This window comes from Zingiber officinale, chromosome 8A (assembly GCF_018446385.1).
Source record: "Zingiber officinale cultivar Zhangliang chromosome 8A, Zo_v1.1, whole genome shotgun sequence".
Taxonomy (NCBI): Eukaryota; Viridiplantae; Streptophyta; class Magnoliopsida; order Zingiberales; family Zingiberaceae; genus Zingiber; species Zingiber officinale.
Genome location: NC_056000.1, coordinates 58,620,279 through 58,632,355, shown reverse-complemented (window position 1 = coordinate 58,632,355; position 12,077 = coordinate 58,620,279). Strand labels below are relative to the sequence as shown.

General features: G+C 39.0%; 1 protein-coding gene across 1 annotated transcript; it reads left to right on the top strand.

Moving 5' to 3' along the window:
• The first annotated feature begins 436 nt into the window (after nt 1-436).
• LOC122011626 (ethylene-responsive transcription factor ERF112-like) lies at nt 437-2,740 on the top strand. The gene is made up of 2 exons (XM_042568005.1): nt 437-922; nt 1,927-2,740. The coding sequence occupies exons 1-2, from the start codon at nt 544-546 to the stop codon at nt 2,565-2,567; spliced, it is 1,020 nt and encodes a 339-aa protein (XP_042423939.1). The 5' UTR covers nt 437-543; the 3' UTR covers nt 2,568-2,740.
• Nucleotides 2,741-12,077: the final 9,337 nt, after the last annotated feature.

Below are 12,077 nucleotides of genomic sequence, written 5' to 3'. Positions count from 1 at the left end.
AACTCTTGACTCACAAAATGACCCAATCAAACCTTAATTAGCTCATGCCACGTGGCAGAAGAAAGAAGAAGCAGCAGATTAATTCCCGTTCCCATTCCAATTTTGTCGGCAACACAAAGTCCAATCCAAATTTTCCTCCTCCTCTGCTTCCCGTCAAACTTGAGTTTGAACGGGATCTTCCACTCGTTCACACTTCACCCTTTTTGCCAAAGTTTATTCTTCTTTAATTAAATTTAAATTTATATTTAATTAGGAGTAATTAGGAGGCAGGCATCGATTCGCGCATAGCCTCTGGGAGGTGTGTATGGAGACGGGTGCAAGAAATGGCGGCGGCACGTTTCTTAATTATCCGGTTTAATTTTTGTAGATTCGTCCCCCTTTTTCTGGTATTAAAATCCACCGCCGTCCGCCAGAGGAGGAGGAAGGGCTTAATTTCTAATTTTAATTAATTTATTAATTAATTCTTCCCTATGCACGCGCATCAAAGTGGCGAACCCACACCAGTCGTCGTCGGCGGAGGGAGATGAGGAGGCGGAGGCGGCGATGAGGTTCGCGCCGGCAATGTCGCCCGAGGACGAGTTGCTCTCGGCCTACCGCCGCGGCTGGGAGCTGTCGGCCATGGTGTCGGCTCTGACGCACGTCGTGTCCGGAGAACAGACCGGCAGGCGACAGCCGCCGCCGCCTGTCGCAGTCGATGCCCTGTCGGTGGCCTCCTCTCCGTCGCCGTCCTCGTCGTCGTTGTCCCACGTCACGTCCGTGTACTCTCCGCCGTCGTCTTTCGGCGGCAGCCGTCGAGGCGGCGGAGCGAGTGCGGCGGCGCCTGAATTGGCATTGAGGTACTACCACCGAAGCTCGGCCGCCGATCAGCCGAGAAGCTATCGGGGAGAGGCATCGCAACTTGCTGCTGCTGCTGCTGTTTCAGGTGATGGATCGATTAATTCCATTTTCTTCTTCACATAAAATCATAATATTTCATGCTCTCTGTTTCATCCAACATCGTGTTCAAATTCAATTTTCTTAATGACACGTATTTGATAAATTTTTTTCTATCGTAATTATAATTTCTACGTGATAAATCACAATGTGTCATGTAGTATTATTTTTTTTCTTTTATATCGTAATAAGTTGTTTGGATTTGAGGCTTTGAATACATTATAATATCATGCATTATTATCCTATTTATAATGAAGTCGACATAAAATACCCTCCATGTTTATTTTATAATTTACCTTTTTACATACAGATTTCTAACACTATCTTTTACCGAAATGTATTTAATTATTAGAATTACAAAAACAGAGGTTTCATTTCTTTTAAAACAATTAAAAGAGTCTCTCTTTATCACTCACATATAGTAGTTATTATAATCTCTATAAATTATATTACAATAATAATAACAACAGTTAAATCTTATTGATAAGTGTATATCGTCATTGAATTTTATTTTTTACTATATTAATATTTATATTTAAATAAATTTTATGTTATTTTATTATTATCAATAAAAGATTTTTTTTCTTCTCTTCTTTATCTATTTTAAATACATGTCTATATTATTTTAAACATGTCTATAAATATAATTTCAATTTTCTTTCTAATCTTCATCCTTTATTTATTGACGTGTTCAAATTATAATTTAATATTCAACTTCATATGCAACATATCAATTTAATTATAGTCCTATAAAATTTTCTTTAAAATCCCAAAACTTCATCTATTTCATCCTAACAGGCGCACTGTATATTTTTTAATCAAATTTAACCATTTTTTTTAAATTTTTTTACCTTTTAACACATAAAAAATAACATTATATTTAATATCATATAAATAAAAATATTACAAAATTCTCTGTTTGTTTGTATAAAAATAGTCATCTTCGTATGGCGGTGGCTTAATTGTTGTCGGTTCTCTGTCCTTGTGGAACAGAGCAGAGCCCACGAGGAGGCCTTCACCGGATTCTGATACCACATCCAGCTCCGGCGACCATGAACGCGCCAGAGGCCTCCCCTGCTTCGTCTGAAGGTGAAAGGCCGAGCGAGCGCCGGAAGTACCGCGGCGTCCGCCAACGGCCTTGGGGGAAATGGGCGGCGGAGATCCGCGACCCCGTCAAGGCGTCCCGCGTGTGGCTCGGCACCTTCGAGACGGCGGAGGATGCGGCGCGCGCCTACGACGAGGCCGCGCTCCGTTTTCGCGGTAGCAGGGCCAAGCTTAACTTCCCCGAGAACGTCGTCCAGCTCCCGGCGGCCGACTCGGGCGCCCGCGCCCCGACGCATGACCCGGCGACCGCGAGGGACTACTTGGCCTACTCCCGGCTGCTGGAGGGGTCTCCGTCGGATGCCCGTCGGGATCATCAAGCTGTTTTCGGTAATTACGGCACGGTGGCGAGCGAGAGCGGCGGCTCGATGCAGTCGCACTCGTTCCCGGCTTCCTCTGTTTCGTCTTCATCTTTTTCTCCGTTCCACGCTTCCGATCAGGCGATGAACTGGGGCGGAGAGATGGCAGAGTTGCCGGAGAGGTCTTGGATGGATTCCAGCCAGTTTCCACCTCCATCTTCTTCTTCTGGATAGCAATTGAATTCAGTGTTCTCAGCCACCACACGCTATCTCCTCTTCTCTCCCCTGTTTCTTTTTTCGTGTTCTTGAATAATCATGTAATATCATCTATTATTTTCCTTGTTCTTTTTTCGTTCTTAATATTGCTTCATCGCACCTCAAAGTAATTTTTTTTTTTAAAAAAATAGGATTTAGGGTTTAAGGTGTTTTATCACACCTCAAATTAAATCAGACTTGAAAAAAACATAATGTAGTATCATTTTCTCTAATAATCGTCATCTTAGCAGGACGGTTTCACACGGGATGAATCATGGGGAGCGGCCTTCTTAGACCGATTCATGCAATTTTTTTTTTTCTTTTTGATGATATCGCAAAAGTGTAGGAGAATAAAAAGATAACACAAGTATATTTAATCATCACCACTCTTGGAAAAAGTAAATTCGTTATCTTGACAGTCCCCGTTGTACATATCCTATAAATATAGAAAAAGATAAATATAGACATATGATGGAATAAATTTTAAGTCGTTAATTTATGAGAATGAATTGACCCCTGATTATTATTGGGACATTGACGTCCGCTAAAGAGAGGTGAATGCGTCTCATCTAAATCGATCACTTCCTATAATGTTAGTGTACAGCGGAAATATAAAAATAAATCTAACAAATAAAATGCTAAACCTAGAGGTAATAACCAAGACAATCAAACCTCTAACACATTTATGTAACGTGGTTCGGATATCACTTATTCCTACTCCACGGTTGCCCGTAAGGTGGACGATCCCGATCCGTGGGTGGATGACTTTCTAGAAAACCTCCGGCTAGCTCAAGCTCATTGTCGGTGGAAAAACCTCGACACAAACACTTGAATATAAGCACACCGATCACACGAGAGTTTGGGAGACTCTAATAGGTTTTAACCAAGTCTATTTCGTCAACCTTAACCAAGCTTCCAATGCTTGGTTATATAGACCACGAGTTGGAAAACCCCGCCTACCAGTCGACTACCAAAACCATATATCAATCGACTGCCCTCTGTGGAGATTCAATCGTTACAACCCAACGACTCGATACCAGTCGATTGATACTTTTATCAGTCGACTGCTCCACACTAACCGAACGAACAAAAGCATTATGTTCGCTCCCGGTCGACTGCACCAGTCGACTGATGAAAAAATCAATCGACTGCTATAGTAACGCTATAGTACTGCTACAGTAACACTACAGTAAACCTCTAATCCTAGGATTTAACCTCCGAGTACATTCACTTAGCACTCGTCCTCGCCCGACCAACCTAGAACTAGCCTTTTAGCCTCCTCCATCGGCCTTGCGTCGTTTGGATGCCTCCTCATCCTTTACGTTTTGCTTTCTGGAGCTTCCATCGGCCCTGTCATTGTTGTCGGGTCTTCCTTTGCCAAGAGGTTGCGCCTTCGGGACTTCATCCATTGCCGAGTCACATTTGGACTTACGTTACCAAGACTACATGCTTGGACTTACACCGCCAAGACTCATTTTTGGACTTTCCTCTTTTGCCAAAATCACCCTTAGATTTTCTTTGTTGTAACTGCATCCTGCACACTCACAATGCATATCAAATATAACAATAAATCTAACTTAAACCTTTGCCCAAACATCAAAACCTAGGGTATCCAGATTGTGATAAACTTCAAGTCGTTAGTTCATGAGAATGAATTGACCCCTGACTATTACGCCAAAAATGTCATGCGCTTACTATTTGTGCTACGCCCTAGGGGCCAATCCTCACCACTTTAGGAAAATGTAGATCCGCTATATTAACAACCCCTCTAGTGTCAGCCCCACGGATATGAATGGAGTAAATGTAAGCATGCAGGTGTTAGGCACATGACGGGTTAAACTTCATGTCGTCAATTCCTGAGAATCGACCCCTGACCATTATGCCAGAGATACCATGTGTCTACCGTTTGCGCTATGTTCTAAAGATAAATTTTCTAATAAGCTTAAAAGTTCAAATGTATTTTAATTTAAAAAAAAACAATCTATGCCCTCATCAATATCAATATAAAGTAGAGCTTTTATAGGTGAGACTTGGAATAATCTTCCAAGATACGTTAAAAATTTAATATTAGAGCCGTTAGAAGGGTCAACTCATGGTGCGGTGGATCGTTTCGTGTTGAATCAGTCATTTGGCAGGGTGGGGTGGCTCGACCTATCATTTTGGCAGATTGGGAAATCTTCAACCTAACCTAATTCAAGATGAGTTACGAGTTACGCTGGTCAACCCACGAGCCCATCAAAAATTAAAAAAAAATTATATCTTCAACATTTTACTTCAAAAAAATTTCATCAATCAAATATATCTAAAAATAAATATTTAAAGGTAAATGAACACAAATGAGTATAAATGTTTGATGAAAAGTACAGTTTTTATTTCAATATTATAACAAAAAGGATAATAAATTGACGTAAAACTTAGTTTATATGTGTTTCTTAATTTGCGGGCCGACTCGCGGAGGTTGCGGGCCTTGGCAGGTCGACCCGCGGTGGGATTGAGTTGATAAAATTCTAACCCAATCCGCTTAAATTATTTGATAAGGTGGGCCAACCCGACAACCCTAACCCAAATTGATAGCTCTACAAAAATATATTAAATATGGTTTATATTTTCTAAGGTCTTATTAAACTAGACTAATATTTCCTAAGCCTCAAGAATAAAAGTGAGTTTAATAATGAAAAAGTATGCACAAGTATTAAAAGCAACCTGACCTCTTCAAGTTCCAAGAAGATTATCAAAAAGATAGTCTCTGGGGCAAGGCTGAGTTGGCTAGTGCGGAGTAGAATTATTATCATAGGATAATGGTTCAAATTTCGACAAAGTTGAAAAAAAAAATCCTCCTCTGCACTGGCTAACTACAACTTCCAACTTACCTCCTCACAAATGGTCGTGGGATCGACCGTGTAGGGCCGCTAGGGTGGAGGATTCCACCTTTTGCTACCAGAAGATTATCAAAAATATTATCAAAAAGTGTCCCTTCGGGGAGGTGCAATGGTTAAGACATGGGGTGTTACCACATGAAGTCTTAGAGTCGAAACTTTGCGCATCCGAGCATGTCTACCCATATGCCTTGGCCACTTGTACTAATGACTAGTAGTCACTCATGATTTACCTCCTTTGTGTTGTCCTAGGAATGGGTTGCGGGGGCACTAGGAGCGAACGAATCACCTTTTGTTACAAGAAAATTATCAGAATACCATAAATGTCGATTGACTCTTTCCAATTTCCAAGCAATAAATTCTTCCCGAGCAATGTCTTTCCTGAACAATATATTCTTCACGAGCATCATTTTCATCCTAACAAACTTCAACTAAAATGATCATAACTTTATGTAGGAAAATTATTTTTGAGCATCATTTTTTTTTTAAAAAAAAACTAGATATCTGTGACTTTGGAATGATATATAACTTTCTTTGTAATTGATTCCCAATAAAAATAGATTAATTTCAAAAGTTGTTACTAAAATATGAAATGACTTCTGGGAGTTTAGGGCTTAAGGATAGTGAGAGGAACTATATTAGAGTTGAGTGCTGAGCTTCCGGCAAAGAGTGAGCCAAAAATGATTATAGACTTTTAAACTTTGAATCCCGATCAGATGTGATGGTTTTTGATATATCATGAAGTCTTACAATTTCTTTGAAATAAAGAAAGCTACATGAGTAGCATCCAAGGTCTTGGCGCAGCGAATAAAATGGTCATTTTGGAAAACCGATTGACAATCACCATGCCTAAGTCTTTGTTTCTTTGAGTGTGAAGAAATCCGACTACAAAGTTCATACTTAAATCTTCCCAAAGACATGTTGGTACTGATAATGATGTGTGTAGCCTGATATTTTGGCCATGACTCTAGGCAATATGACAAATTCTGCACATTTCAACGCATGTTTTGACATCTTAATCCATTCATGACTAATAAAAATTTTCCTGAATAAGTGTAAGAGTCTTGTGTCTACCAAAATGTTCAACAAGACCTCAACTATGACCTTCATTGATGATTGTATGCCTTAGGGAACAATTGGGTGTTAGTTAGAGCCCTAGAGCCAATCATTTGATGATTGTATGGACTCATTGTATCATATTCTTGTATATTAATAAAGGCATTTGTTTGGTTATTATACTTATTTGTATTAGTGCCAAATAGATTAAGTATAATAGCGTCCTTGAGTAGAAGGTTCATACCTATATCAATCGATTAGTTGAATCGATAGTGAGATGATATAGGGAACACTACTCTAAATCATTCCTAGTCGAGTATTAACATTCAGGGACAATGTTAATGCAATAAGACTAGCATGTAGGTCAGCTCGATAACTTGATCTCACAAGTCATGGATATGGAGATATCAAGCTGACACATGGGTATGCATTGGAGAATGTATACTGAATGACCCGCCATGAGAAAGTATCATGGATCGTTATATGAGTGTTATATACTTTCTCATGTGACTATTAGTATGACTACTAGTCCTTAGACCTGAAGTCACCATAGATCCCTACATAAGGAGTTATGTACTTTGATTTCGTCAAACGTCACCCGTAACTGGGTGGACTATAAAGGCGATTACTGGGTATATAACGAATTATGTAGAGGGATGTGAGTGATGTAGATGGGATCTATCCCTCCCATATGGCGGGAGCGACATCGGTATTCTTGATAGAGTGAGACCACTAAGTGCATGGCCATGCCCAAATGAGTCAACATTAGATGTTGAGCTCATTTGATCGAGTGAGTCTACTTGGAGTTCAAGATTTAGATTGATTAGAGGATGACATGGTCTATGCCTCATATTGATCAATCTAGATGTCTAGGATAGAAGGACACTTGTCATATATTGTGAGGAGTCACAATTAGTAGTCACAAGGTGATGTCGGATCTCGACATTCTTGTAACTTGGGAAGTAATGATGTGTTGCTAGATACCGCTCATTACTTATGCTCCTAAATGGGTTTAGGGCATTGCCAACGTTACAAGAACCTATAGGGTCACACACTTAGAACAATTAGATGGAGATTAGGTTCATATGATGAACCAAGAGGATTAGATTCATTTGATGAATCAAATTGGATTAAGAGTAATCCTAATTGGGCTAGCTTGAGTTCGACTCAAGTTGATTCATGTGTTCAATGAGTCTAATTTAGATTTTGACTCATTGAATCAATTTAATTAAATGAATTAGATTCATTATATTAAGTTGGCTTGAATCGAATGGTTGGATTCGATCAACCATGGAAGAGATTTGGTCAAGTTTGACTTGACTTGAGAGGAAGATTAAAAGTCAAGTTTGACTTGACTTTATGCCATCTCATTGGTGAGTTGGCATTGATGTGGACCAATGATGTTACTCCACATCATCATGGGTGCCACCTCATGGAAGTTACAAAGTCATTCTCTTTAATGGCTTCATATTAATTGCAATTAATGCAATTAATTTGGGAGTTTCACCATGGAGAGTGGCCGGCCACTTTTGGTTTGAATGAGAATTCATTTTTCATTCAAGTGGGTGTATCTTCTTCCTTCTTCCTCTCAAGCTCTCCCTCTCCCTCTCCTCCTTGCTTGGCCGAATCTTACTAAGGTGCTAGCACACCTTTGTGTGAGGTTTTCTCCACCTACGTGTCAGTGTGGATACTTCTAGAGGACCGACGCTTGACGGTCTAGAGATTCGGCAATTCCTTGGACGAGTGGGAACGCGAAAGGGCACGCTTCAAGGTATACTTCTTAACACATAGATCTAGAAGTAGATCTAAAGTTTTTGAAACTCGTACTTGTATTTCGTTCGATTTTCCTTGCACGGATCAACGGCTTTGGGTGATTCGGGATTTCCGTGACGCGAAATGCGGTTTTCACGGCCCAAAAAATCCAACATCGGGAATACATAAACATGTCTTTGAAGAGAAATCAATCTCAAAAAGAATTTGAATGGAGCTTTTAAGCATTCTTTCTAAATTTTGCCAAAATATGGATCAATATTATAGAGATCTTTGACCATCTCAAAACCAACTATTTTTAATTCCAAAATAGACAAAAGAATATCATCGGCTAAGGGCATCCGCCACACGATTAAGAACACCAGACTTGTGCTTGAAAACAAAGTTGAAGGCTTGTAGAAACTCCACCCATTTGGTATAACAAGGGTTCAATTTTTGTTGAGTGTTCAAATACTTTAAAGTTTCATGATCCGAGAAAAGAACAAACTCCTTGTGCAGAATATAATGTTGCCAATGATCCAATGCTCGAATAATGGCAAAGAACTCCTTGTCATATGTAGAATAATTGTGTCGAGAATGATTTAACATTTCACTAAAGAAAACAATGAACTTTCCTCGGCTAAGAACATCGCAAATTCTCACATTTTGAAGCATCACAATCTACTTGGAAAACTTTATCAAAATCTGGCAGTTGCAATATTGGAGTTTCTGTAACATTTCTTTTAAGAATTTCAAAGCTTTGTTGTGCCTCCTCCATCCATTTGAAGTTGCCACCTTTCAAATATTTAGTTATAGGTGCAATAATAGTGCTAAAATTTTTAATATACCTGTGATAGAATGACGCTAAACCATAAAGACTTTGAATATCATGGAGTGACTTATGAGTTGGCCAACTTAGAGTAGTTTCAATTTTATTCTCATCCATCCTGATGTCATCGGAGGAAATAACATGGCCCAAGAAAACCAAACTTTTTGTGAAGAAATTGACACTTCTTCAAGTTAGCGTACAACTTTTGCTCCCGTAGTAATCAAAAACCCGTCGAAGATGGTTTAAATGTTCTTCTTGGCTAGTAGTGTACACAAAAATGTCATTAAAGTAAACAATGATAAATTTTCAAATGAATGATTTAAAAATATGATTCATAAGCCGCATAAAAGCAGAAGGAGCACTAGAAAGGCCGAATGCATAATCAACCATGTATAAAGACCATCCCTTGTTTTGAAGACATATTTCCATTCATCTCCCGATCTCATACGAATTTGATGATAATCATTACGAAAATCAATTTTGGAACTAATCTTGAATCCATGAAGTTGGTCAAAAAGATCATCAAGGCGGGGAATAAGGAAGCAATATTTTATAGTAATTTGTTCACCGATGCACATACGCCACTCTTTCTTCAGTATAAGAAGGAACGGGATAACATAGGAGCTCTTGCTTTTTCAGAGAAGTTCTTTATGTAGGCATAGCGGGACCGACAAGATGGGGATGAATTGCCTGTAACTAAAAAATATACCCTCCTCAAGAACTTTCAACTCAAAAATACAGCAAAAATAAAAAACAGTAAATAAAATAAAATAAAAGAAAAGCAGGAAGACTCAGCGATTAACTTGGTTACAACCAAAAAGGTTGTTAATCCAAGGCGATGGAAAAAATGCACTAAGAAAGTCTCCTTTACTGTAGGCGGAGAAGTCTTTTTACACTGAGAAAGCTCACAAGCTGCTAGGAATTGATCACAGAGTTGAAATACTTGAATGAATGATTAGAACTAGACCAAGGCTATATTTATAGCCTTGGTCGGGGCACCCCGAAGGGTTCCGGGCGCCCTGGGGGGATAAAATTTTATCCCCCAATGAATAGATCGTGGTTTGACCGCGATCATGATAAGAAGGCATCCCGGGCGCCCAGAGGTCCGGGCGCCCGGGATGGATCCGGGCGCCCGAACTGTGAAGTCAACTAGGTTGACTTTTCGTCCGTGCCTTCTGCTCTGTATCAGCTCGCCTCGGTCCGGGTCTCTTCTGCTCCGGTTCCGTTTGCTTGGGTGATCTCCACTATCCGGAATAGGGCTCACCCGAACCCAACTTCCGGTCTTCTCCTCGAGCAGCCTTCCTTCCCGATTTCTCGTCCCTCGAACGCCGCGTACATTCTTCTCGTCCACCGGTGTACTCTTCTGCGATCACCTCGTCCCTCGGACGCACCGAGCTCGTCAGCTCTCTCCCCATGCCGTCCTTCTCGCTAGCCGCGTCTTCTGCTTGACTTCCTGTGCTCTTAAGCTTCTGCACACTTAGACACAGGGATCAAATAACAAGCAGGACCTAACCTTAACTTGGTTGATCACATCAAAACAACCACGGTGTCCAACAATCTCCCCCTTTTTGATATGCATCAACCCAAGTTCAAGTTAGGGTATCAAAAATAGTAATACAAAAAAAAAATTAAAATCTAACTCCCCCTTAACTTGTACCTCTCTCCCCCTTTGATCACAACAAAAACAATGGGGTTACAAAAAATTTCGAAGTTAAATATTAAAACTTCAAATTTTTAAGAAAGGATTTTGCAAAAAATTCTAAGTTAAAAAAAAATCCTTAACTTTAGAGGACTTTTTAAAAAAAATTTGAAGTTTGAAAAAAATGAAAAAGAATTTTTGCAAGAGAATTTCTCTAAGTATAGATTTTTAAAATAATTTCTAGTAGAAATTTTTTTAACTTAGACAAAAATATTTTAAAATTTTTAACTTAGATAAAAATATTTTATGAAAATTTTTCTAAGTGAAAATTTTATGCAAGAAATATTTTTCTAAGTTAGAGGGAAACAAAATTTAAAGAACTTTTACAAGCATTATTTAATTCTGTTTTTTCAAGAAAGTTAATTAAACATTTCATTTCTATATTTGACTTCCAGATAGTGGCGAGAAACTAGGCCTTCTTAGTTATTGGAGCAACAACCACTTTCTAATCAAAGCCTCATAAGGAAATTTACTGTTTAATTTTCTTCTCTGAAAGCATTTAACTTTTAAATTTAATCTAGCAATGATTTTAGAATCCAGAAAAGATTCCTTCCTACTTGATTAATCAGAAACTTAGAGGGTATATAGTTTCTATGAACTTTCCTAAGTTGTCCCTGATATTTTCTAATGTACCAGTTTAATTTTCTATAAATCCTTAGTTTTGATTTTGGAAATATATTTAAACATGCATGATTATCTTTCAATTTCTCAATTTCAATTTTTAATTTTTCATTTACTGATTTTACATTATCATACATTTCTAGTGGGCATGCTTTTACTAAGTTCAATTTCAATTTAGCATTTTCTTTTTCTAATATTGCTAGATCCTTCATAAGCATTTTGATAAAATTAAAGGATTGAGTAGAGGTGAGATCACGTACCTTACTTACCTTACTTGGTGATGCTCCCCCTTCGTCGTAACTTTCTTCTTCTTATGAGGATCCTCCCCCTTCATCTATGCTCATCTCCAAGTCCGAGTCATCCTCAAAGAGATAGTTGGCCATCAATGCTATTCCTGAGAAGACTTCGACTTCTGACTCGGAGGATGAAGAATCGTCTCATGTAGCCTTCAGACTCTTGCGTGTAGAGGACGTCGGTTTCCAAGGCTTCTCCTTGTGTCTTTTCTTCAACTTGGGGCAATCATCCTTGATGTGCCCTTCCTCATTGCAGTTGTAACATCGGACCGTCCTTTTGTTGCGTTGATGTTTCCTTGACTGCGATTTAAATTTATTAGTCTTAACAAATTTATTTAACTTTCTTACTAGTAGTACCGCTTCGCT

Coding starts and splice junctions, on each gene's coding strand:
- LOC122011626 (XM_042568005.1), top strand. CDS start 544: ATGAGGTTCGCGCCGGCAATGTCGCCCGAGGACGAGTTGCTCTCGGCC. Junction 923..1,926: donor TGCTGCTGCTGCTGTTTCAG/GTGATGGATCGA, acceptor CTTGTGGAACAG/AGCAGAGCCCACGAGGAGGC.